Here is a 27,842-nt window from a genome sequence, read left to right on the forward strand (position 1 = left end):
AGACACAGATGTTTCTTTCACATTGTGACTAAAACTACAAAAAAAAAAAGGAGAATGCTTTGAAAAGCTTAATTTGTTTATTTTTAAACTTTAATTGCTTAATTAGCCTCTTCATTCATTGCATTTTCTCTTCAGTTTAGGTGTGGATTTCTCATTTCACTTTAATTTCTGCTGTTTTTCAATGAGTATTATGCTTTTTGCATGTGTTGGAAATTCTTTAAAACATATCAGACACTTGTGCATTAGACGATGGATTTTGAAAGGAGAATCCTGATTGATCCAGGTTTTTTTTTTTAATTCTGTAATTGATTTTAGATATGTGTTTTACCCAGAGTAATTGCCTGATGCATAATAAGAGGAAAATTTCAGTCTCACAATTTTATGCTCCCAGACCTTCCCACTGGGCTATTTACAGATTATGAAGAAAGATATGATAATTTTCCTACTAGCTGTATTTTTAGTCTGTTATAATTTAGGTGGTCCCATGAGTTAAATTCATTTACATTCTGGCGTGTTGGCCAGCACAGCAATTCATCACATGGATTAGAGTGAGAATGGCCAATATTCCATTGCTGTTTCTCTCTCTTGGAAGCTTAAACTTCTGTCAGGATGCAGGGCAAGAACAGAAATAAAGTTTTGCGCCTTGTCAAAGTCCCAAAATATACATTTGATAGTGTTTTGAAGGAAATCTACATCTGGGAAGCAGCTGTGAAATAACAAGCAGAGGTATTGTCCTGCAAATATGTCTGTGACTCTTCTGCTTTAATGTTCATTTGAATGCTCTGGAGGAAAAGACAGTATTCCATGATATCCCAGAAGACAAAGAATTTTCCCTGTAATATGCAACAGGTCAGCTGGAAATATTGCTCCTGATTGTTTTGAAAATGATATAGAAACAGACTAAGAACATCACTGAGAACACCTTTTTTGTTTTGTGTTTGGGTTGTCATGTACACAGCTAGTGGCTTTTAATCCAGCCCTTACTGTTTAGTTTGGAAGTGCTTAACAAAAATTTCTTTACCAGGAATTCTGAATAAAAGTGTTACCATATGGTGGATTTCTGTATGATGGTTTTGGAGTTTCTGCTCCTCAGAACCTTCCTGTTTCTGTTTGTAGTGTTAGAAATTACTCTTTTTGTAACTTATCTTCCTTTGTTTTCTTTCACAACTCATCCACCTGCATTATCTTATTACAAATGGATTTGACAGTTGGAAACCAGGCCTGGACTTGGCATTTCCAAAGAGCTTCATGTACTCTAATTCAAGAAGAGATTTTGGGTGATCTGAGAAAACATACCGCAGCCTATATTCCTATCACTGATGAGTTTAATGATCACTTAAAGAGTGTTTACTTAGAAATACGTATATGAAGAGCTTGAAGCCTATGGCAAATCTATCAGCATTATAAACATATATATATACATATTTATTTATTTATTTATATACATTATGTATTTATATTTATATGTATAATTATATGTATATGTATATTTATATTTATAGGTATAGTTTTAATATTTATATTTATATATCTATTTTTATATATACCCACACATGTGTGCAATACCAGAAGTGGTTGAATACCAAAGGAGTAATAAGGTGATTGTTCTCTTTGCAGTTGTTTGTCCTCCAGGCAGTTATTTCCAGGACGATGAATGCATTCCCTGCCCTCTTGGCTACTATCAGTATCAGACAGGACATTCCTTCTGTATCAAGTGTCCTGTGGGCAAAACTACCTACTCCTATGGGGCAATCAGTGCTGATCACTGTAAGTTGGACTCATTTTTTCCATATCCTTTATTTTCTGGCTTCAGATATCTAATGATTTTTTTTAAATTCTTCTCTAAGTTTTTTTAAAAAAATTAATCCTCCCTGTGGGGGTTTTTGGAGGGATGTGATCCCTTCTGCATACATTCAGAAGCATTTTAGAAAGTACAAACTGTCTGGTTTTTTGACCAAAAATGCATGAGAACCAAGTGGTCAGTCTTATTCAGGATGTTGTGGTTCCTCTAGACGTGTTCATTGTCCTCAGGAATGATATCTGGGTGTTCAGTATCAGTAATAAACTTCTTATGAAGTTAATTTATTGTCACTTTCATGACTATTCAAGTCATGAAGACTATTAAAATAGTCTTGTTTTGTGCAGCTCTTTCCCCTGCAAATACAAACAATTCTCACAAATTAACTATTGAAATGTTCACTAAAGCTGGTGAATTCAGCTTAAATTATTTGTTTTTATTCATGCAGTTCTATACAGAAAATCAGTTATTAGGTCCAAATTCAGTTTTGTCTACAGAACTACCTTATATAAAATAAGATATAAATAAGAGTAACAATAATAGGCTTCTTGGGAAATGTCATTAAGTATATGGTCTACTTTGTTCTCTTTCAGCCTATTTGTTCTCTTAGGTGGGATAAACCTCCCATTTTTATTGTAATGTACCCCAACATCAATTAGCTTTTGCCTATGGTTGTCATTCTTCTTTTGAATGTGTGTTCCTTGGGTAGGTATTGGACTTGTGTCCTTAAGACTTTGTTCCTTAGGGTTTAAAAACTTGCACTTGCAATTTTTTTTACTAAGCCTATTCCCTGCTTGGTTTCCACTTGAGCTTTGTGCTGCACCTAAATTCCAGCCCTCTCCAAAGTGCCAGGCTACACATAATCCTCCTCCTTTCTTTCAGTCCCTGCTGTCTCCCTGCAGAGTCTGAGGAGTTCTTCTGAATTAATCGGAGTGATAGCTCTTCTCATTGCTCACAACATGCCACAGATCCACTGCAGCAGTCACTGAACAAACCTGTATGAAAGTACAGCTCCTTCTCTACACTTTGCTTTACAGCACTGGAAATACAGCAACAGAGATTTGATGCATGACAGAGAGTGCAAAAAATGTTTAAAACACAAATTGGGTTAGCAACAAAGCAGTGAGACTACCATGCTTCAGAGTGTGCAAATACTGTGCAAATCTTAGCTGAATTTTCAGTGAAGTCTCTGCTGTGCTCAGGAGGCTTTTGTCCCACAGCACTGAAACATCGTCCTGCTGCATTGACAGGACCAGTGGCTGCACAGGAGGCTCTCTCTGAACATCAGAAAATCTTTTTTTCTGCGGGGACAACCAAGCACTGGCCCAGGTTGCCCAGGGAGGCTGTGAAGTCCTTGGAGATGGGTGACAGCCATCTGGAGAGGGTCTGGCACAGCCAGCTCTAGGTGGCCCTGCCTGAGCAGGGAGCTCTGACCTTACAACCTCCAGAGGTCCTGTCCAGCCTCTGAATTCTGTGAAACTCAGTGTCAGCATTATCAAAGAGCCTTTCTCCCTTCCCCTGCTCCCTTGTTCAGGTGTCACCCCCTGCCAGAGCAGTGAGCAGGGCCTGCAGTGTGATGAAGAGGGCCAGTACAGACCTTCCCAGCAAGACCCTGCCACCAAGAAATACCTCTGTGTCGACAGCTTTGGGGCAGCCCTGGACTGGACTGAAACAGAGGATCTCCTGACAGATGAGCAGTGCTTGGGTAAGTGGCAGAAGGATGTTTTGGATATGCTTTGAGCCCACATAGGTGAAAGTTCCTTATGAAGAGACTAAGCACTCCACAGCTTATAGGTCTTCACTGTCCCATAGTTATTCACTTTCCCATACTTGTAGCCTCTGCCTTAAGCCACATTCCTCCTTAGTTCTGAATTTCTTGACTACCTTCTGGTAAGGGAAGAGAGAGAAGCAGGTTTCCTGCATTCTCAGATGGCTGCCAGCTTTTGATGTGTACTGACCTTGTGCTCTCTCTGCTTGGAAACTCAAAATAATAATGAGAGGAATAATGTGAAAGAAGCAGAATTATTAATTTCCTTGTAAAATTATCCCTCATGTGTGTATTCATGGGAAATAGAATATTTTCAGCAATGACCTCACAGCAACAACATAACATCTCCCTCTGGGCTCCTGCTGTAAGGTATCTGACTTGGGCAACACATGTTGGAGGAGGTTACTTCTGCTTGAATACAGCTGCAAAATGATAGTTTTCAAGGATGAAAAACTTGAAAAAACAAAGAAAGTCATCTATCGAACAGTCCCCAGACTGCCTGCAGTAAGGTCTAATTACACCTCTCAGTCTCAAAGCTTTTGCTTTTTCCCAGAAGTTTTTATATGCTCATCATATGATTGGCATTGAATTTAATGGAATATTCTGTTTAGAAACTGATGTCATGGTGTACTTTGAATTAGACAATGTCTTATGGCAAGTGTGATCAGTGGAAGGAGTGTGAAAAGTAAAGTCCTCAGCTGTGAAGAGTTTGCAAAACTGTTTTTAAATTAATTAAAATAACCTTTTTTCCTCTGAGTATACTCAGAGACTGATCACAGTTATGAGCATAAGGTGAAAGCCTCTGTTGCTCTCAATCACGAGGTTGTTGGGATGTTTCTCTGCAGAGAGGACTTAGGATTTTAATTCTCCTGTTACCATGAGCCTTTCTGCTTGGGCATTTCTGACTCTGCAGGATGGAGCAGTTGTAGATATTTGTGCTTGGTTTTGTGGGTCATGCTAGAAGATGTCACTACAAATATTTATGACTGTTAAAAATTCATTTATGACTTTATAAATACAGCAACAATGTGTCATGGAATCACAGAATGGCTTGGGTTGGAAGGGATCTTGGAGATCCTCTACTTCCAACCCCCTGCCATGAGCAGGGGTAATGTGCTGTGCTCACTTAAATGTAGTGGTGCATCACCCTGTGGGCACACTGTGCCCAGCCCCCTGGTAACACAGGCGGTGGCATCCTCAGAAGGGTGGTGGTGGCACTGGGTGTCCTCTCACCAGGCTGTAATCCTCTGCAGGGCACAGACAGGGAAAACCCTCTGGAGCCTGGATTACATTCCTCATCCCATTTAGTGACCTTTGGGGTTTGCATCTCTGGACCCCAGGAGCTTTTCCCCCTGTGTGAACTGTGCTGCTTGGCAGACTCCTCACACAGACAGGCCCAGTGCAGAGGGAGCAGATGAAAGGGTTTGGTCAGAAAAGTGACAGTCAGGTCTGAAAAGTGGAATGGAGGAGTAGTAAAGCAGGATGTTGGACATACTAGCTTGGATATAGCCTTGGGGCTGGAGTCAGTGGATGTGTTGGGAAGTTTTTTCTTTTCACAAATGGAACAGAACTGCTGGAATACATTCCTTGAGCATTAATTGCAGCATCAGCTTCATTACATGATTGAGACAATAAAAAGATGACAAAGCTTACCTACTGCTAGCAACAACTAAAGATTTCTTTGTTACAGAGCATTTTAAAAACTTTCTAGCCAATAGCATATTGCTAAAGCTTACAGACAGTTGTTCTAGCCAATCACTAAAAGCACATGTACACCTGCTTCACACAATGCTTGCTTGTCTTTCTATTAACAATACACAATATTTCATTATTAAGCTTAAAACCTTCTGCTGTCTTGCTAAGCATATTTTTCTGCAGTCTTACTGTCTATCTTAGCCAAGCCTAAACCTCAAGCTATTGTCTCATGTCCTTGCTTGCTATACTATTGTTACTTTCTCTACTTTCAAACTTTGCAGCTGCAGCTAGTTCTCATTTCTCTGCTCTTTCTCTTTCTAAGGCCTGCTTTTCCCAGCTTTCTGAAAATCTTCGTACCTTTACCATTTCCCACAGTGCAGATCAGGCTGTTGTGTTTCTGGATTTCCTGTCTAACCAAGTGCTGCTGGAGCTGGCTCTTGTTTCTGTGACTGGTTTGGAGAAAGTTGGTTCCCCCTTTGACTCAATAGTTGGTTCAATGCCATGAACAAGTAATGAGAGATGGCAGGTCTGCTGCTGCAAGAGAAGCCTCACTGGAAAGTAAAATCCCAGCCCACTCCTGGCTAACTGGTTTTTAAATGTCTTGTGACACTTTTTATTTCAAAGCAGAAATTCTACCCTCACAGCAGCTGTCTGATGCATTATCTGTGAAGTTATGGTACATCATTTAATGAGCAAAGCTCTTCTCCTACAGAATTCTTCAAGCTTAATTTCTACCTAAATTCTTTGTTTGGAGCATGGGCACTGATAATACTACTTGGTTGGGGTTTTTTGTTGTCTTTGTTTTAGTGCTCAGAAAATTTGAAAGAGCTCCTGCCTCCACCCTGATTTATGGGTCAGAAGAAGCTCAAATACTTCAGTCTCAGTCATTTGGGGGAGACCTGCAAAGAACATATTTGCAGTGCATTTCAGGTAAGAAAACTGAGAAAAGCTGTGGAGGCAACTCTAATAATTGTGGAAAATAATATTTTCATGTGAGCTTATAGTTAAGTTCCTGGATGAAATATATGTTCTGCATTTTCCCACCAATTCACTTCAAGATATTTACAACTTTTGGTGACCTTGATTCAGGGAAGAGATGGATGTTTCTTTCAGAAAGGAGTCTTCTGACTTTACATCCTACTTCAGACAAGTCATCTAACTTTAAAGCCAGTTGATGTAGTTTGCAGTACGAATGAGAACTGAGATTTAAACCAGGAAACATCCATCACACTGTTCAGATGTGCAGATAAAAGAAGAATTAGGTGTTCAAAACATAGGAAAAGCCAGCTTTTATTTCTTGACAAATTGCCTGATTGGCACATAAAATAGGAATAATCATCCTTACTTACATCAGAAGGGCATTATAAGGAGTTCAGAGATACTCCTCTGCCAAGTCTTGCAGTTTATATACTATATTGCATCTGGTTTCAGTTGGTTCAGAGTCACCTAGAACCCAGAGGAATCACCACACTGCTTTCAGGGTGCTTTGAGTCAGTCTCACCTTGTGTCTCCTAAAGCTCAGGCTGTGAAAGGAGGCAGAGGGATCTGTAGTAACAGAGATGTCCAAAATTCTGACAAATCAGTGGCTTTGTGTCATGTGCCACGGTCTAGTTGAAGCAATCACGTCTCATGCTAAGAGCTGAATAAGTGAAGCCTTTTGTTACTAGAATGATTTTCCTGCATGAGCTCATCCTGGCTGTATAATGTAAGAGTTCTTGCACCTTCCCCTAAAAATGGAGATGTTCAAAAGCAAGACACTGAACTGAGAGAGCCTGAGAACAAACCTGGGGAGCAAATCCTGCCCCTTTGCCCACCAATCTTGTTCCATCTCTCTCATAGCTGTGTTTCCTGTATAAATTATGTAAATAAATAGTAGCACAACTACAAAATACTACTGCTGAAGTTCTCACTGAGGGATGAGGGTTAATCTTTCCCTCCCTAAGTCCCTGTAAGGCCAGATAGCTCAGCTTTCATGTCAGCTGATGTTTTGATCTAAGTTGGTTGATTTTATACTAAAGATTTGGAAAGTGTTTCACCTGGGCTAGGAGCAGAGCTATGGGAGTAAGTTAATGGTGAATATGTAAGGGCAGAAGGATTTTCCCCTATTTCTGGAAGGGATTGCTCTTTCTCCCTTACAGTGGCCAGGGGGTTGCTGCAGGGGCAGCCAGCATGATTGAAGAATTTGAAATTTGGTGTTTCCCTCCTTCCTATCACTCTGATATTTGTCACAACCTCCTTGCCATGGGGTTACTTTATCAGGCAAATGTGCTGGCGAAATGGTTCATGAGAGTCCTGCCTCAGGCAAAATTATCCAGCAGACTTTAAATATTTGGGTGTGTGGTCTGACCTGTCTCAGCTGTTTATATCATCAGGTGATGAACAACTTTCTGCATTAAATTCAATTTAAAATCCTTAACTCTCTACTAAAATAGTTGAGTACTAAAGTTTATTTGGCTAACTAAATTCATGTCTGATAGACATATGGAAATCTAAATAAGTGGCAGTAAGCAGTGGAATTTGTAGCAACCATTTTGCATGTGAAGTGCTAGGAAACCTAACATTTCCTTTGTTTTTCAGGCTGTGAGAGGGAAGATGCCTGTGGCTTTGCAACAGTAGCTCCTGCTGGCACTGAAGTGCTCTGTGAATTATACAGTGCTGCTGAAGCCAACTTCAACTGCACCACCTCTGGATTGGTAAGAGTGATCATATTTACAAATATAAGTTTATCACAGTGCTGTGTGTTCAGTGTAAGTAGACAAAATCACAGAAGAAAGGCAGGCTGTCACCTGAGCCCTTGGGCATTGCTCTTCCCTATGGCAGTGATAAATCCCTGCAAGCTGGTAAAGAGGCTGCAGCCAGATGTTTCAAACAATGACATCTGAATACCTCAGCGTTTGATACATCACACAGCACTGCTGTCCCTAAAATGTGCTGAGCACCTGCAGATAGGATATCAGGTTGGTTTTAAAAGAGTGTTAATCTGTATAGTCCAAACTAGAAGTGGCCAGGTTGGTAATCAGGTCACCTGAAACAATCCTATTTTCTGAGTCCCTTCCTCTAGCCCAGGGTTTGAACTGTGGGCTCTTTATGATTGTGCTATTTTCCTATTCACTACTTTAAACAGCAATGTGGCATTGAGGAGCTGAGGTCTCAGTTTGATAGTGTAAAAATTGTCTGTATGAGAAAGAATAAAAAATGTCCACATGGAGTTCTACTGTGATAACCTTTGTGTTGCTCATTGCTCCCCATGAGTTTCTTAATAAAGAAAATGCAATTTAGGAGAGGAAATCCATTAGGTTGTATTTATTTTGCTTGCCTGTTTTCTGTCTCAGGTGCAAGGTGTCTTGGGGAACCCTTCGGCCACTGGCATCAGTGGCCTCAGCTGCTTGCTGCGTGTCAGGAACCCAGGGGGAGATGCGCTGATGGTCTTTTTGAAGAGAGGTACCAGATGTGAATCCTTCACCTAAATCTGACTCTGTGTCCAAGCTGGTAGTTACTTCTGTAGAGGATCGTGACTAAATTTGGGAGAATCTTTGTTTAAGAAGACACAATACTTTAAAGAGCTCAACATTTAGTGACAGGCCAGAAGCTTCAGCAAATCTTTCTTTCATATCTTGTTCCCTATAAATTAGGAATACTTTTCTAAGCCACATCGATGATTTTTTGCCAGCAAATAGTCCCATAAAAAATCAAAATCTATCCAGTGTATTTTCCTATTCTGTTCTGTTATGATTTCTCTTAACTAAGCAGTTTGTTATTTGAATATGTAAAGCATTATTAATGACCAGCCTATACATAATTTAAGTTCACTTTACTTTTGACTGTGAATTGTTCTAGTAATATACCAGCCAAGAAGTAAACCGCTCTCCATGAATCCCAAAATATTTCAGCTGAACTAATGGATGCATGAGACAAACTTTATTTATTTACTTATTTATTTATGGCCCGAGTGTGGTTGATAACACCACATCCATTGTGTGTCCAGCTTTAAGTGTCATGCCAAACTGGAAACAAGACAACCAAATGCTGCAGGGTTTGATTCAAAACTCTCTGGTTTTACCGTGTTCTTTGTCCTTCTATCCAATCCTATGAGGCACTATTTATTAATATTAATAAAAATTCTTACCTGAAAATAAATCCAGTCCCCTGAGCTTGTTGTGATTGGTATAATATTTTAAAGAGCAGATCTGTTCTAGTTTTCTAGATCCAAAATTCTATGAATCATGCCCTCCTAGTTAGCAGAAGTCCTAATTGTAGGACTCATTTGTCCATACAGTTTTGCTGGACAAATGACACATTTTGCTTTTTAAATGAGATAAATCAGTTTAATTTTTATCTGGGAGTTACTAACAGTGTTACTGAGTGCTTGAAGGTGGAATATTACCAACCTTACTGCATAGAGCATAGATCAGTTTAGGAGCTCTTTGGTGGCAGTGCATTACAACCAGCTACTCAGGAATGATGGCACCACGTCACTTATGATCTTATCTTGCTTCTGAAAGTCAAAATCCAGAAATGGACTTTTAAAACTGAGTTTTGATCATAAAATTTCAACCAGCTCCAGTCTGCAGGCAATTCAGAAACATTCCTTGAGCTCCCCTTGATCTCCCTTGCCTTTGTGTCTCCCCAGGACAGGAATTCAGCTCCTCTGGACTGAAGGCCTTTGAAAGGACTGGCTTCCAGAATGTTCTGTCCGGCGTGTACCGCTCCCTGGTGCTCCCAGCAGCCGGCACATCCCAGACCGACGCTGGGCTGCTCTGCAGGCAGGAGTGCAGCCGGGATTCCTGCTGTGATGGGTTCATCCTGAGCCAGCTCCTGCTGGATGCAGGTACTGCCTGCCTGCCCAGGACAGAGTCCTGCAGCAGGAAACCAATGCTGAATGGGAACAAGTCATTGTTGGACACAGTACACCCACCTATGCATCATACCTGTGTGAGCAGCCTGTCTCTACATCCCTGACTTTCCTTTGGTGTTTTGATGGTTTGAGTAATGCCCAGGACCTGAGGTAGCAATCTGCTCTTGGAATAAAATGGGCATTTTGAAGGGAAAAGCCTGGCAGAGTTCCAGCAGTGTTTGCGCAATGGTCTTGGGAACATGGTGTGGCTGTGCAGGATCAGGAATTGGACTCAGGGATCCTTGTGGTTCTCTTCCAACTCAGCCTGTTCTCTGAGTGTGTGACATCTCCATCTGGATGAGATAAATTGTTCTGAAAACACCTCTCTCCATACATAGCACAGCTTGGTTGCCAGAAGTTGGTTCCTTTAAGCTGATGCAGGAACTAAGATGGTGCCTCCAGACAGAGTCTGTGGTGCAAATGAAAATCAGCTTCCTTTTAAGAGCAGGAAAAAAGGGTGCTTAGCAGAATTATGTTAGATTATTGCATGGAGAAATGCTAAAGTCTTCCAGATCTGGGTGTCTGTCTTGGAGAGCAAGTGGTAGTGGGATGGATGGAGTCTGGCCGAGGTGGGACTTTGGCACAACCAGATTTTTGCTAACAAGTTCAAGCACTTTATGCCAGTGCTTACTTTTTGCAGCTTAGTTTCAAGCTCATATAGTATTGACTTTCCTTCTGGAGATGCATTTCCTGTAGGAAATGTGAAGTTTTAAATGACATTCCTCAAGGATTTAAAGACAAGCTCTATCAACAGCCAGGAGTTAGACTTGATGATTCTTGTGGGTCTCTTCCAACTCAGGATATTCTATGATTCTGTGAAATCCAGGCATGTGCTAGTGGCTGATATGTGACAAGCACTTTGTCAGTTTGGAGTTGAAACTGATCCTAGATTTAAGAAAATTTGTGAAAATCTGTCACAAATTATCTGTGAAAGTTTCAAGAAAATATTTCCAGAAAATTATTCTGTTTTGGCATCTCTTTTTTTTTTTTTTCTTTTTCTTTTTTGCATCACAGTATTCTAGATGATCTTGTAAAGTCCATGTCTCTATACATTTACAATCACATTTTGGGTTCTCTCTTCTTGTGAGTATAGAAGGTGAATATCTCTTTGGTTGGGGTGACTATTCGGATCAGTTCTACAGGTAAACACATTCCTTGGACTGGTATTTTGCTTAAAAATAAAGAAAAAAAGAAGGAAAAGGTAGCATAGTTGATATCTCATGTACCCAGTCCATAAGAACAAACTAAGGAGGGCACTGTAAAACCTTAGAAATGAGCTGTGACACCAAGTGCAAAGCAAGAACTGAGTATTGCCTAGAAGTTATGGTAACAGATTGATACTAGAACATGTGGTCTTAAGCACTCTGGTCCCCCAGCTCACATCACAGTGCTGGGGAGACTCAGGCCTGGGATGACTGAAATCAGGCACCAGTTCAGGAAATCATTGCAGTAAAAGTATATAAGTGGGGGTTTTTTTGCTTTTTTTTTGTTCAGAACCTGAGATTTTAACACCATCAAAGGATTGGATGTGTCTCTGTGGTGCTATGAAATGCTGAGAACATTGTTGGGTATTATCAGATAATAGTAATATTTTATTAGGTGATAATAGTATGTGCCTGAAATCCCTGAAAAACAGGCTACAAATGTTTAGTTTGCGTATGAGTAGCTAACCTTAGCACTCAAATTTGAACATATGAATCTAATTTGCTTATTTATTTCTTTAGGTTTGGAGTTTTTTTGGCAGCAATACTGAAGGGTGTCCTCGCAGTGATATGGGTTCAGTTGGAACTTAGAGAAAGTATTGGGGGCCTTGGGTAGGTGCAAAGCCTTAGTGCAGTGATGCAGCTGTGTCTTCTCCTGCCCCCAGGTACCATTCTGTGCAGTTTGCTGAGCTCCCCAGACGTGCTGATCTGCAATGCCAAAGGCTGGAGTCCAACACCAACCTCAGCCATGGGGGAGATGTGCAAAGGTGTGAGCTATGATGAGAAGAAGAGGTTTTCCTTCACCTTGGGAGGGCAAGTGTTCAGTGGAAGTAAGTGAATTACCTCAATTTACATCAGTTCTCCTTAATTGTTGTATAAACACTGTCTTATTCACCAGCCTGCCCTTGTACTCCAATGCTTTTTTCAATTAAATCCATATCACAAGAGAATAAGAATGCTCTGTCTGGCTGTATGGCTGGATAGATGGACCTCTCACATTTTGCCACATGAATATTAATGAAAGTTGAGACTGTGTTTAATATGTCACTCTGTAATACCTACAGCATTTAATTCAGGCAGATAAAAGCCAATAATCTGAAAGAAAGGTTAAGTCTGGAGCAAAGATAAAAAGGGAGATGCCCAGACCTACATGGTAAAAGCAATGATAGGAAATTGAGTAAAGTTTGGCATCCTGGACCTGGGCTAGTCCAATGACACCTGGGACCTTCTTCCTTAAACTTTTGTTTTGTAATGAATGTGATGCATAGTTTAGTGATGTGTTTTCTATGCAATTTCTGAGCATTGAAAATGCATTGTTAATTTAAACAGTTGTTCTAACAAAATTTTTTCTTTATTAGCTTCTCAGCTGATGGAAGAGGCGGAAAGAAATTTCACTAGCTTTCAGGAAATTTACCTGTGGAGAGGTAAGTTATCTCACAGAATTTCTTACAAAAATTTATGATGAACTGTAGGGTGTGGCAGATGTCTATTCTGTAATGGAAATGTCATTGTCATTTCATTTTATGCTGTCCAAATTAGGACACAACTCAGAAGCCTATTGGTAGGGATGTGTGATTTGGTGTAATTCTTCTACTGCCAGTTTCATGAAATTTGGATGTTGAAATTCTTGTGTCTAAGAATATAATTTATAACTTTTAATACCCTTGGAAATGATATCATGAAGACAGCTGCCTTTGTCCCATCAGTCTCCAAGTACCATAATAATTTGGCAGTTTATGCCTAATTACATGGGTTATGTTTATTAGCAGAATAAATGTATTTTTTTCTTTATGAGCCTCACCATGTATATGGCAGGACTTGCACAAATGATCGGAATAATAATTTGTGCTTTATAAGTACACAAAGCCTTCAGACAGCTGAATGCAGAATGTGGATATAGCATTTACTTTTGTCATCCAAATAATGCATCTTGGTTTAGGTGTTCCCCAGAGCTATATAGAGATGGTTTTACTCATTCTTGATTCAGCATTTGGAGGAACTACCAAAGGAATTTTCCTAAGTGGTTCACTTTATATATTTGTTCAGTTTTGAGAACTGAGGATTATTTTGTCTTGTGAAAGAAAGATAAAGGGAATTACTCTGCTCTTTGATTCCTTTTTCATTCCAGACTCTGATATGGCCACCCGGATGAAAACCTCTTTGTGTGAGGCTGCTGCTTTGGAGACAAAGGATGATCTGGTGTTATCAGGTATTAGAGCCATAGCAGACAGAGCAACAGAAAGGAGCAGGGAGAGGGTGCAGAATTTATCTAGAAAATATAATATGTTGCTATATATATGTTCATTATAGTGTAGGTATTGTAAAGTCCAGAGGATTTCCCTGAAGCAGGATGCCTGGCACAGGTTTTGAGAAAGATGTTTTATGGCTTTATGACTCTTACCTTGCCAGGACAGGCTGGAAATTAAGACGTTAAAATGTTCAGTGTGAGACCTGTTCTTTCAGTCTTACTGAGCTGAAGAGGCACAGGAAATATTATTCAACTGAGAAAAAAAATTTCACATAAGCCCCAGAAAGAAATCCTTGGCCTGGGTACCTGGGCATCTTTACTGCTACTGACAGTATGATTGTAAATACAGGGCATAGAGAAACCCAGGATGAAACGCAACCACAAGTGTTTCTTCCATGCCTGATAACAGTGAGGGACCTGTGAACTTCTCTTAGCTCCTTTGTTGTTCCAGGGTTTGCTCTTTGTTATATGAAGTCATATATAGGTCCAAAATAATTTGTAGGCAGTTACTGGAGTTCATTTGGGCCTTCAGCATCACAATCCTAAGAGAAAGTTAGCAGTGGAGTTTGCTGAAAGCACCTTGATTAATTTTTAATGAATTGTAATCTTTGCTGAGGAGTCTTGATGAATGTCTGAGCACATTAATATGTGCAAAATCCTAAAAGGAAGTGAATTGCTTATGGTATTTGAAGGGAAAGTAAGCTAAACTAATTAAAAACCTAAAAATGCCCATTTACCTAGCAGACCTCCCATACAGTTAGGGGTATTTTAAATTCTAGACTTAAAAAGAGAGAAAAAATTCACTTACTATGGTGGTTGAAATTATCTTGCATTTACCTGCCAAGGCATGAGTGCAGCCCTCAGGGTTCTTCATTTACCTTGCTAGGGCTGATGATATCATTAAAACCTGCAGTTATGCAAGGAACGCAGTTTTTACCTCCATCCCTAAATCTTAGTCTTGGCACCAGCTGTTCAAGAGAAACTGAAGGTTGAAGTTATGACTTGAGAGGTAACAGGAATTATAGGTTACCTTTTTTAGGAAGTCATGAATACATCTGGGAAAATGTCTACAGAGCTATTATCACTTGATAATAATTTGTAAAACACAGGGTAACATATCTTTTCTAGTATCTGATAGAAAAGTCAAAGCTATATTTTCAGCATGTCAGTAGTTGCTTCAGCACTTCGACAGAATCATCAGCCTGTCTTTATTCTCCTTGTTTTTATTATGGTCTGGTTATTTCACTGCATGTAATATTAAGTAATGCAATGTCTCACAATGTTGGAACTGGGGATGAGACCTGCTGATGACATTTGAGAAATAAGAAAGTGTTTATGAAGAAATTTGTAAGAGTGAAGAGTGTCCATTTCTTTTACTACTGGACCCTTATTTAAGGGGATGGATTTGGGAACAAGAAAATAGCTGTGATTAATTGTTTCAGAGGGAACTCAGGAGATATATATCACTGCATAAATGTCTAAAGGTCACAGGCAGGTGACAGAAATGAGTTATTTAATGTGGTCTGTGGGAGCATAAATTCAGAGAAATGAGCTTAAATGACTGAAATAGGTATTAAGCTTGTCAAGAAAACTTTTAAGACTGAGGGGTGTAAAAGCCTCTCAAGGCAATATAAGGAAGCTGCTCTATTTTGAATTAACGAAACTACATCAATTAAAGAATTACAAACATCCTTTGAATCCTCATACTTACATCTTCTAAATCCTCATGCTTCACTGTTAGGATATTGTGTCACATGACAGAGTAGAGCAAACGCTCTAATTTCTAGGACCAGAAATTTTCATCAAGATTTTTGGGTGTTGGAAATAGTCTGGCAGTGCTATTTTGTGCAGTGCAGCTCAGTGAGGAGGCACTGCCTACAGGAGAGTCACTGTGGGTGGACAATTCTGTTATTAAAAGCAGGCTTTGGTGTATTCTAGTCCTACAAAATTATTGCAGCTGTTTTACTGAGAAAGGCAGAATTTTATATATAAATAAATTTAATTCATTCCAGAGCATAGTTAATTTCTTGTGGGTTTCTTTGTTTGTTTGTATCTCAGATTCCACAAAGGATCTTTTCTACCTAATGGACAGCAGCCAGATACAAAGTGACCAGAACTACTCTCTCCCTTACCAGCAGTACTGGGTCTTCAGGCAGAAGTACTCGTCTGAGGAAGCTCTGCTTTGGTGTCTCACACGTAAGGCATCATGGAGACTGTTATTCTGTAGGGGATAATAACTAACTAAAATCTTTTAACAGCTGTTATAATAATGATGAGTAAAAACTGTAGACTTTGAGATTTTTTTTTTGTAGACAACTCCTAAAATTATCATGGAAATTGCCAATGGGACCACCTGTTTATTCCTTACAGTCTTTGCCTGCCATGGCAGAAAGGGTGCCCATAATTCACCATCAGGGTGCCCCTGTCATGGGCAAGAGGAGTCAAAGGTACAGCTTGGACAATGCCCTGCTGTTCCACTCCAAATAGGGAGGTGGAATAGTGGTAAAAGAAGGTAAAATGCAGATAATTTGAGTTAGTGATAAATTATATTTTGATGCAGTAAATGGAGAAGAATTTCTAGCTCTACCAGGAAGTCAGAACTGAGAGTACTAAACAGTGCACAAACATCACTGTAAGAGGTCAGTAGAGCTATTCCTGTTTAAAATTAAGCATTGACACACATGTTTACAGGAACTATTGATTGGTAATTAAGAAATGGGTTTGACATCTTTGGTTCTTTTATGAAGGTATGCTGTTACCCTAGGAAAAGCTTCAGAACAAATTGCTATGAGCAAATGTCTTGAATAGTTGATTCTAGGAAAGTTATGTTTAATTTTGTGTGATGTTTGAATGCTTCAGAAATATTTTTTGTGAAAACTTATTAAGACATTGTAGACATTATTGTCCTTCTTATTGGCTGATGCAGAGTTCTCTTATCATTATGCAATTTGTATGTCAGATTTACTAAAAAAGAAAGAGATCTTTTTGAATTAAAATCTTAAAGCGAGACCAATACATTGGAGTAATTCTTGTCACAGCTGGGGAATTTATCTTCCCAATTAGCTGTGCTGGAGCTCCTTTACTCTGCTCTCCAGGTAAACCTGCTCTTAAGTGCCACTGGGGCCAGAATGTGTCCCTCTTTCTCTTGCTCTTTAAATTAATTAAATTAATGAATTTGCAGATTGGTAGGATAATATTGAAATTCTCACTTTTAGTTGTTTGCTGATGGATAGCTTTGCTCTGAAAACATGAAGGGGAGCAGAGAGAGAAAGGAGCCCTCATGTGTGTAACTGTTCATGACTTTGCTTCCTAGGCTGTGCCCAAGAGGAAGAGTTCTGTCGAATGGCAGATCTGCAAAGTGCCACAGACCAATACTTTGTGTGCACCCTCTACCCAGAGACACAGATTTGTGACAGCAGCATCAACCAAATACTAGGAAACTGTGCAACTGTGCTACCCTGGCAACCACAGACACTGTACCATAAAATAGGCAAGTTTTGGTATTTGGATGTATAATGTCTGCTCTAACCCTGGCAATGCAAGCCAGTGTTTTGGCTCTTGGTTCTGAGATAAAAAGTCTGCATGTATAAATGAGTCTTGGGATGTGATGGTGCAAGGGAAGGTCAGGCTGGCTGGGGTATGATTTTTCATTTTCAGTTCAGAATGGAAAGAATTAACGATGAATTTTACTGTCCACCTCAGCCGTTCCCAAGTCAGAGAGGCCAAGTGGATCTCAAATTTGTATATCAGTTTTTAGCCCTTTTTATAATATGGGTGAAATAAGAATGTCATTGGAATGTCACAATATACCATTAAAATTTCTATGGTAGCTAAATAATGCAAAAATTGAAAGCACTGAGTATAATTTTTATTTTGCTTTAAGTATTTTTTAGCAATTGCAGAGCTATATATGTGAATTTTGACATTTGCTCTTTGGATACTTGGGAAGTTCAATGTTTTTCTCACAGGGTACATGAAAGGAAGCTGGACAAACAAGCCTGTTTTCACTGTACAGGAACATGTAATTTTGCTGTGACAAATGTAAAGGTCCACTGAACTGAGCTATTTAATCATGTCATTTTGGGGAACCCAAAGTGCAGCATGGGCTGGATAATGCATGAGCACACTGGAATCTTCCAATCTGGAGCTGTATCCCAGTTTAAAGCCTTGTGGAAGAAGTAGCATCAATACTGGTCTCAAAAACAAAAGTCCTGGCTGGAAGTCTTTCCTTGGTGATATAATTTGCTAGGCTTCCAGAGCCTTCACTTGGTGAATTTTTATTCACCTTCAGGTTTAACAATAAAAATTTGCTGTGATAGCACAAAACTATCTTTTAATCAACCAGAGCTCAGCATAAAAGCACAGACTGGACCCTTACCATTTCGTTACTTGACCAGTATTTGTATATGACAAAGTTAAACTGATAATTCCAATTTTGTTTTTCTTTTTCCTTCCAGTCACTCTTAAAAGTTCTGTGAAGAGCTTCTACACACGTGTACCATTCCAGAAAGTAACAGAAATCTCAGTGAGGAATAAGACTGACATGAGCAGAAAAGCTGTTTCAGATGGGTAGGACATGACTGTTGCTTTGCTCTCCTTGGAATTTTAACCATGTCTGGAATTCCAAGGCTGTGTTAGGCAGATAAAGGAAATCAGAAATATTGATGCAAGAATTGCATTGTTTGAGAGTATTTAATGAAGAAAAGATAATATGTGGCTTAAAGGAGACTTATAATTGAGTAGTAAATAATAATCTATATAATTATTAATTATACACAATTATTAGACACAAAAATTATTACTTATAATGCTACTATTTAGTAGTTTGCCTGTTAAATCTCTTAGCAATGATACACCAAATCAATTTAGACTGATATTCTTAGGGCGGATATCAAAATAATCATCTAAACTACTAGATGTAGGAGTATACTAACCAAGCATAATTTCATCTACATATGGAAAATGTACGGAAGTGTGTGTGTATACTGGTTCTTCATCCTTATTGTGAAAGGCATCTCTACAGGTTCTCAGTGTCTAATGATGCCATGGATAATGTTTTCTCTTTCCCAGGTTTTTTGAGTGTGAGCGTTGGTGTGATGCTGACCCCTGTTGCACAGGATTTGGCTTTTTTAATGACTCTCAGCTGTCAGGTATTTCCCCCCTGTTTTTGGTTCTAAAGTAACTTCAGTCTTTCTTCATTATCCAAATTTTACCCTTCTTTTGCTCTGAAGTGCACTTTAAAAGCCTTTTCAGATCTCATGCACCTCTCTTCAGCACCTTTTAGAGTTACCATAACCATTTCTAGTTCAGCCCAATGACACGTTCCACATTTCAGAAATTATTAAGAAAACTTCCTGAGAATGAGTCCTTAACAGGCTGCAATTCCAACAGCATAAAATTCAAACTGATAAAACTCCAGTTTTTTCTCATTCATCAACCTCTCTTCAAAAGTGTTCCTTGATTTCTTTTAGCAATTTTTTCCCCTTGTATGTTGTTTCAGTTTTTAAAGCCTAAAGGGCTCTGAAACCAAGATATTACTGAAATTAGGTGCATGCAAGCACATAAGGTCTGTGGATATTCTGGGGCAGTTTAGCCTTTTGGCTTTCTTCGTTGTCTGACCTCCTCTAATCCCAAATTTTAGTCTTTTGCTCAAGGAAGAAAGTCTTCAGCTGGTGTCTGGAATTGGATACCATCCAGCTCAAAGTCGATGAAATAGATTTTAATATATTATTACAGATTCAGATTTAAGCCAGTGAAATGTGTAACTTTGTTTTTGGTGGAGTCATGTGCTAACTCTCCCTGAGGTCACTAAATGTGCTGTTTTTTATAATGCATTTTGGAATTTGAAACACTCCAGAAATACATATTTTTAATTCCTTTTTTTTTGTTGAGAGGACAAAATTTTCACTTGGTCAAAAGTGAGTGGCTTAGAAAATTAATCCAGTATGTTTTAGATATGAATTAATGTGCAAATAAAAAATAGTTAATGGTTTTCTTGTCTCCTCATGATCATATGAAATTTGAAGTCTTAACTGAATTGACTTTGAGTTTATTTAAATACTTCTAAAATTAAAAAAAATTAAGGCACCCAACATGAAAAATGGACCCATTTTTAGTTTATCTGATTCATATTTAATATCTATGATGTTTCAGACCTCCAGTCTTGGCGCTTATATAGTCAAGAGACCTTTCAGTAGTGATTTTAATATGAGCTGAAATCTTCAATGAAACTGTGTTTCAAACCCTCCATAGTTTTCAGGAACAAAATTATTCACACTAGGGCTTTGAAAGAATTTTTATTTTGATGTAAGTAGGGGACATGTTTCAACACACAAGCAGATTTTTAAGTACATGAACATGAAAGGGCTCCTTGCTTAAAGAGTCGTGACCTTTGGTCAGTGAAATTCCCTGTGATTTGGATTATAATGGATTTTAATGCTGGTACCCACCTTCCCTCACAATGAATTCAATGGGATTTTTCAGCACTAGTTTCAATCACTTGGCTCATTTCAGGTATTTTCTTCCTTTGATTTCTAAGTCAGTTGAATTTCACTTAACACTCAGTGGAACCATGCTGTGTTCTTTTTCCTCACAACACTATTTAGACAAGGAAAATTTTCCTCCTTATTTCTATAACCATGTGCATCCTTGGCAGGTGGGAAGATCATGTGTGTGACTCTGAACAGCCTTGGAATCCAGACGTGTGCTGAGGAAGCAAGAAGTGCTTGGCACATTTCAAATTGCACTTCACCAGATGCTGAAGTCAAAATACACCCATTTGGCTGGTATCAAAAGCCTGGTAAGTGATGCAGGACACATGACCTTTCTAATGGATTTCTGCACATTGAAGTTTATTATTTAGCTTCAGTGTGTAAAAATTCCAGCTTCCAGCTGTAGGACCCATTTGCAAGGACCACAGTTAGACAAGGCAAACAAATATGTGCAAAGGAAAGAAAGGTGCAATTTAATGTCCATTTTAATAAAAAAGGAATAGCAATACCTCAAAGATGCACAATTTAATTTCTTATATTCTATCAGAAACTCATGGCCAATGTCAGAATTTAAATATATTTTGCCTCACTGTGCAGTCCTGGTCAGGAAATCATTCTTTGTTTCTCATTCCTGGGCTTATGGTTTTACCATCCATGTGGATGCATAACCTTAAAAGGTTAGGATTTGCTACAGAATTTAAAATTCACTTCTGGTTGTTGTGGTAAAGAAATTCAGACCAAATAAAGACCAAATTCCAAAGCAGACCTGTGTTTTTCAAGCAGCAAGAAGCCATCAGGTGTTTAAACAGAAGAGCAGTTATGAGATGTTGCCTTGTTTTCTTGTGAGGAATCAAAACCACTCCTAGTCAAGATGGACTATTTATTTTATGTGGAGAAACAAAAGCTTCATTGCTTTGTTGAAAACTTTAAATGGGTTTCCCATATGTCACACTTTTGGGTAGGTCTAGTGCTACTTTGTTAAGCACTGATTTCACATAACTGAAAGGAAAAGAAAAACAATGGCCCACCCACCTGAGTTTGTCTCCCTTTATGGGAGGACAGCCTGCTTCTTGGTCACACAGACACAACTCCAGAGAGCCTCCTTGGGGGCAAGTCTGTTTATGTTGACAGAATCAGGGAAAATTTTTGAATAAGGAATACTTTTTTCTCCTTTTATGCTGGATTATACCCTTAGTTCTTGCAGAGTAGAGAAGGGCTGATAGCTGAGAGGAGAGTGGGGCACAAAGCATGGATATATATTGTCCAGAAAATGTGATAGAAAGATAATCCAGTTAAAGCTGTGTAGAGATGGATCAGATATTGTGGCAATACCTTGTATTTTACAGTGTTAATAAATAAAACCTTCATTCACACCCTAAGTGTCTGAAATATGAACTCAGTGTTGAGCTTTTCAAGTCTTGCACTGTCCTTATGCCCACAGAACCATCCACATCCTCTTGTAGGGCAGCCCTTGTTAAAGGGAAGAGACAGAATGGAAACATTTTGGAAGCTGGGAAGAGGTGGGCTGAGGTTCTGGCACTGAGAGGAAGGGAACAACACCCTGATAAAGCAAGGGCAGCATCCTGATGGCAGGGGGAGTTGAGATGCAGACAGGGGTAAGAGTGAAGAAAAGAAAGGTGGAGCGAAGAGGGGACAGCAGAGGTTTAGATACACTTCTATTTCTTGGAATTTTTTTCCCCTTGTTGCAAAGAACCAACAAAAAATAAAGGCTGTTTCTCACGTGCCAGACAGAGGGATGATGAAGAGGAGCCCTGGTGTATGCAAAGTAGGGAATGTTAAGAGAGACAGAGACATTTCTTTATGCACTGAGGGAGCTACAGATGTGTTTCCACCATAACACACAGCAGGGCACAGATGTTTATGCAAATGGAGATATTTACAGACAAAAATTTGTATCAGTTCTGCTGGTGTGTTGAAGGTCTGAGAACCAGGAAAAGGAACAAAAAGGTTCTGAGGCTAAAAAGGAAAATGAGTAAAATCTGAAGGAGAGATTTACTGTGGGCAGTGGGATATTAGCACGATACAAGGTCTGTGGCTGTATTCCACAGTTTGGTTTGAGAAAGGTACTTCTCTCTCTGTGTTTCATAACAGGCTAAGCTGATGTGTGACCTCTCTGCTGCACAGCTCTGCTCATGAGCTCTTTGATTTTGTACAGTCAGAGCTGCAGCTCAGTCAAAAAGGAACATAGAGTAGCATTTCAGACTTTTGGATAGGCCCAATCCTCCACTGCTGTGAATGGGAAAACCTCTGAGTTTTTAGAAGCATCTTTTGGTTACATGCAAGGGAAATACATACTAGAAGAAATAAACAGAAGATCTGATCTGCCTTCATCTTCTGTGGGGTGGTCATTTATTATGTCCTAGTGGAGAATTTTTTACTGGTTTTACTAGCCAAAATGTTCTACAAAATATGAATGCACAGGGAAAACTGCATTTTTATTATTTATGATTACTAAATATTTATGGGAAGTATTAGCAAATAAGAAGTTTTTTGTATGAAAATAAATATGAAGTTTTTTGTATGATGAATTCTTATTTGAACTTCAGTTTGTTGTGCTGGAAACTGCCTTGTTTCTAATTCACTTTTCTGAGAAATTCCTGTTTGCTGGAAGCAGAGAGAATCTTCTCTCTCTCCTGGTGCAGAAACCCAAAAACAGAGAGGGGCATAGAAAAAAACACAGAAATAATGAAATGAATACATGGAAAAAACCACAGAAATATTGGAATTAAATACTTTGTCTCAAAAAGTGTTTGTAGAAATGTTTATAAGTACAGAAATTTAGGGAAATCTGATTTCATGTACGAGCTCAAAAGGATTAGATAGCAAAGCAGCCTTGCATCCTTACTCTTAGTGTTAGTGGGGAGAAGATGCAACATCCAGATCCAAGAAGTAATGCTGGAAATATTGAGTAACAATTGCATTTTAAACCTTGAAGTATTGTTGTTTTCAATTGTGTTGTTGTTTTTCTGCTTTTAGCTGACTTGAAGAGTACCATTCCCAACCTGTGTCCATCTGTTAAGTTACCTTTCAGGCCAGAAAGTGGTAAGTGTATTTATGAATTGAACAAAAACAAAACCAAACACCTCCCCCACAACTTCCCCCACCAAAAAAAAAAAAACAAACCCAAACAATCCAACCAATAAAAATCCCTCCATCCTCTATTTTGTACATGTTGCTGAAAAATCGCACTATAATGAAAGTGTTCCCCATGAGGTCACTCATTTAGGTGTTTACTCATTTTCATTAATTGTGTATCATTTAAAAAAAAAGAACTGTCATGTCCACAATGCTGACCTGATTTCTCACACTTGCTGCCACATGAGACAAAATATTTGGCAGGACTGATGAAAAAATTTATTTATGAGTGTGGATGTTGCATCACTTTCCAGATACAATGAATCTTGTGGTACTCACATGAGTTATTTTAAAAGTGGGTGGATCTTCTTAGTAAATGAAACTTAGCTGCTCTCTTTCAGGTCTTTGTGTCTACTGACCCCTAAAAATGCATGCAAATTGTCAGCAGCTACAGGCTTCCCTGAAATACACTGCATAGCTGCAAAATGCTATGTGTAACAGAAAGGAAGGGAATGGACTGCTTATTAGAAAACTCAATTTAACCCTCCAGTTATACTGAAATTCAGAAGTCACTTTCATCTCTGCCTTTGATTTTCTATTTGATCTCAACAAATATTTAATCTGATTGAATCTGTCTTTCAAGCATGCAGGAGACTTGATATTTGCAAAGAATTTTCAATACTCAGTTCAGAATTTATTATGATGTCTTATATCCCACAACCATGAGTCACGATCAAATTTGGGCTATTTTTTAGTAGAATTTGTCCTTTTTAAATGGTCATTTTAATGCAATAGAAGGAAAACTCCTATCTTTGTATATAGGGAGAAATAATTTTTGTGTGAAACACTTTGAGGAGGTGGTGGGGTAGGTCTGACATGTAGGTTGGGCAATTCAACTCCTTTGCAAACTGCTTTTCCTATGGGATGTGGAAAACAGCTTCACTAAAGCTTTCTTTCTCCCAGAGTGAAGCTTGGTAGTAATTTTGTCATTTTTCTTTTATGTTTTTCTTGCTTGCTTAAATCTGGGAAAACAGTGCCCTAAGCAGCACTTAAGTAAATCAGGAAATTGGGTCTTTCTGCTGTTTGCTTTTGACTCTAAAGCTGCCCAGAACAGCAGCCCCAGCAAGTGAGGTGCTCATCCTTTGTAACAACCCTGATCTATCACACCCATTTCCAGATCATCTTTCCAAATGCAGAGCAACTCAGGATATCACTGGTTTGCAGAGACCTGGTTAAGCAGCCCAAGCCAGCAGAGCTTCCCACAAGGATGCAGGATTCTGGGTTAGAGTGTTTGTCCTGAGGACTGGTGGTGGCTAGGAGAAGTCACTTAATTACAGAGCACAACAAGGCTGGAAGTCAAATTAGCACCGGTTTCCTGGACGCTTTGGGGCTCTGACACCACTGGAGCAGCACATTTAAAATGCAACTGGACACCATCTGTCCTTATGTTCTGCCTCATTTTGATAGTAAAAGTACCAGAGTGCTTATTTTGGTCAGCTTATTAACTGGGCTGTGTTGTCAGAGGTTTTTGAAAATTTTCAAAAACATTGTTTCCAAACACTTTATGATTGTATGTTATATTAATATGTGTTATAGAAGACTAATTGTTTTAGAGCTGGGCATCACACAAAAGCTAGCATTTACTGAATTTTGTACATTGTGGTAATGCTTGTAGATGGGGATAAAAAAATTGCTGTGGCTGCTCTGTGGTGGCCAGATGGTGAATGTGAGAAATGTCATTGATTAAAGGGCACTGCTGTGAGTAGATATCTGTGTGTGTGTGAATGTAAGCATATCTATACATAGAAAAAAATAGAATTTTTTCCATTGAAAGATCAGAAAAATACTTACATTTGCATGCTTTGCCAGAAGGCTCTGTGAAATTGTGTATTAATGTTATGTCCAATCTAGAGGTTGAGTTAACTGGCTTCTATTAAGGCTTACATTTCATTGAAAGTTAATGCACTGACTGCCTCATTTCTGAGTCAGCCAGTTTGCAGTGCTCAGGACAGAGTGCCCAGCACTTTGCTTCCTCCCATTTGCAGTCAGGATGCTTCTCCATTCAAAATCTGTGGTGTTTGCAGCCCCAATGTGCTGTGAAGAAACCAAGATGAGCAGACTTATTTTCAGCCTGGTGGGAATTAGATACTTTGCCTGATTTACTCATTGTTCTCAACAGAGAGGGTGAAGGCATTGTAGGACCATAAAACAACAGAAAGGACTCAACAGGTTTTCACTGGTACATGGATAGCAAAAGGCAGGGTAGGGAAAGTGTGGAGCTGCTGAATGGGGCAGGAGACCTGCTGACAAAGGAGATGGAAAAGGACAAGATGCCTTCTTCACCTCAGTCTTTCCTGGCAAGTCCAGCTTTCAGGATATTCAGACCAGGGGGGAAACTGCAGCAAGGAAGTTTTAGCCTTAGAGAAGGAGGATCAGGTCAGGGACCAAGCTGGACATACAAATCCAGGAATGCAGAGGGGGCTGGTTAATGTCATTCTGAGCCCACTCTCAAATACCTTTGAAGGTGATGGGGGAGATATTTATTTTCCTTCTGTTCCCTGGTCTGGGATTTTGAGGAAGTTCCTCGGCAGTAATCACTATAAAATGTCTAGACCTTTGAATCTGCAATGACAAAAATTATTTTCAGGAGCAACTTCTTTTCATGTCTTGTCCTAGAGCAGCCTGCAGCCACTAGGGAGATGCAGGAAGAGACCCTTCCCTATGTAAGGCCAATCCTGGGAGAGACACAGCTAAAGGAGAGGGTCAGGGTTCTTCCTGTTGTCTTGTACCAGAATGTTCATCCAGCAGTCCATTGCAGCCCTGTGATTTCTCTCAAAAGCCTGAGGCTCCAGTGGGCTTTTCCCAAATTATTTTCCCTACAAACAACACTGCTGTGTGTTTCTAGTACTCACTAGATACCCCATTAGCCTGTGAAAAAGAGGAATTAGTGCTCTGTAGTGCCTGTAGCCCACTACTCTGTAGCAGGAGGGAGGTGAACTGCACAATGGCTTTCACCTGAATTCTCACTGATTTGTTGTTGCCTCAGCAAGTTTTGCCTACTTGCAAAAATCTTTCTGCTACAAGACTGAAGTCTCCAAGTCATCTCATCTCCAGGCTGTAGTGTGTTTAACTTAATGTATGGTTTTCAACTTTAACTGAATGAACACTTCCATTTACTTCTGTGCAACTATTGCATGGAGCAGAGCAGGCTCCTGCTGGTCTGTCGTGATTTCCACAAAGCTTCTTTGACCTCAGAAGTGGTGCTTGAAAAATTGATAACCTGAACTGACTGGGAAAGTCTGACTTGTTACATTTGGAGCATTTTTTCCCCTGTTCATGTGCTGTGATGACACTGAGTATGGAACCATCTGTGGGGAGTTTCAGGTACAAGCTGTGACCTTTGACAATGGGAGAACCGTTGTTATTTTAAGGCTGCCCGTACTGAAAATGCTCATATGTCATCCTGTAGTCTTGGTTTACTTAGGCTGGTATTTAAACAACTCGGCTCAGTTGTGTGAACATCTTGGAGTGTCTTATAAAGAGAAAAGAGCCAAGTCTCATAATTGGTTTGAGATGGAACTTCCTGCAGCCAGCTGTAAGCTAGGGGAGATAAGAAAATGGTTTTTTTACTTATATATTTTTGTTGTTATTTTCTAAATATGCAATGCTGTTATTCAAGCAATTTATGCACAAGGGTTTGAGTTTTGGAAATGTTTGTGCCTTTGCAAACTAGTCTGAAAGATGCAAAACAATCCATGAGCCATATTACCTGAATTTCTAGAAGGAATACTTGTGCACATACTAAGGAATACTTAGATCACACTGGAGAGCCTGAAAGCACTCTTGTGTATGTGGGAGGAACAGCCTTGGTGACTTTTGACTTTGTTACGAGATTTATTAATTGTATACAGTAATTATCTAAACTGAAATGTATATTTTTATCTTCAGTTCTAACTAAAGCATGTCTATCTATCTTAGATTTGGCAGCTGTTAGGAGGCAGTGGGGCTTACAGGGTGACTCCTGCATGGCCCTGTGGGATACACACAGATCATGTGGGCTCTGTTCCCACTCCATGCAAATCAAGTAATAATTGAGAAAGCACTCAGGCATGTGGATGTAATGATCTTAGGCCTTTCCTGTTCCTGCTTCCTATGATCCCCAAGTGATTTATAGTCATACCCTTGAGGCAGAACTGAGCAGAGCAGTGGCTACAGGATATTCCAACATGGGAATAAATTTCCCATCGGGCTGTGTCTGCCCATGGGGTATTTCCATTCTCAAGAGAGATGCTGATGGTAGTACAAATGCTGATGTAGCTGATTTTGGTGATTAATAGTATCATTTATCTTCCTGTTTTCCCACAATGTTGAGTATTTATCAGAAACATCCTTAGTGTGAAACAAAACCTTATTTTATCCATTTTTGGGAACTGATTTACCATGCTCCCACACAACAAATTTGATCTCTGACATGGAATTACTCTATCTTCAGCCTTAAGTTTGATTTTTATTGTTTGTAAATATGCAGATTTTAGCCTTCTGAGAACAGCTTATTTTAAACCTGGATAAATACCTAGTACATTTTTAATATCCCCTTACTATATCATTTGCTATAATTGGCAACCCTAAAGGAGACAGAGAGCTTGTATT

The 27,842-nt window shown here is 39.3% G+C and overlaps 1 protein-coding gene across 1 annotated transcript in view; it reads left to right on the top strand.

Moving 5' to 3' along the window:
- Window positions 1–27,842, top strand: part of TG (thyroglobulin) — a 148,477-nt gene that overhangs the window by 36,895 nt on the left and 83,740 nt on the right. The window contains exons 21-35 of the mRNA XM_041407559.1: window positions 1,618–1,767; window positions 3,333–3,503; window positions 6,069–6,191; window positions 7,839–7,954; window positions 8,594–8,702; window positions 9,892–10,089; window positions 12,023–12,187; window positions 12,716–12,781; window positions 13,486–13,566; window positions 15,664–15,801; window positions 16,919–17,095; window positions 18,063–18,174; window positions 18,676–18,755; window positions 20,261–20,404; window positions 23,094–23,159. Coding sequence (XP_041263493.1) covers window positions 1,618–1,767; window positions 3,333–3,503; window positions 6,069–6,191; window positions 7,839–7,954; window positions 8,594–8,702; window positions 9,892–10,089; window positions 12,023–12,187; window positions 12,716–12,781; window positions 13,486–13,566; window positions 15,664–15,801; window positions 16,919–17,095; window positions 18,063–18,174; window positions 18,676–18,755; window positions 20,261–20,404; window positions 23,094–23,159 — 1,896 coding nt within the window. The remainder of the gene's footprint in view (window positions 1–1,617; window positions 1,768–3,332; window positions 3,504–6,068; window positions 6,192–7,838; window positions 7,955–8,593; window positions 8,703–9,891; window positions 10,090–12,022; window positions 12,188–12,715; window positions 12,782–13,485; window positions 13,567–15,663; window positions 15,802–16,918; window positions 17,096–18,062; window positions 18,175–18,675; window positions 18,756–20,260; window positions 20,405–23,093; window positions 23,160–27,842) is intronic.

The sequence above is a fragment of the Onychostruthus taczanowskii genome, unplaced genomic scaffold (assembly GCF_017590055.1).
Source record: "Onychostruthus taczanowskii isolate IOZ18803 unplaced genomic scaffold, ASM1759005v1 scaffold27, whole genome shotgun sequence".
Classification (NCBI taxonomy): Eukaryota; Metazoa; Chordata; class Aves; order Passeriformes; family Passeridae; genus Onychostruthus; species Onychostruthus taczanowskii.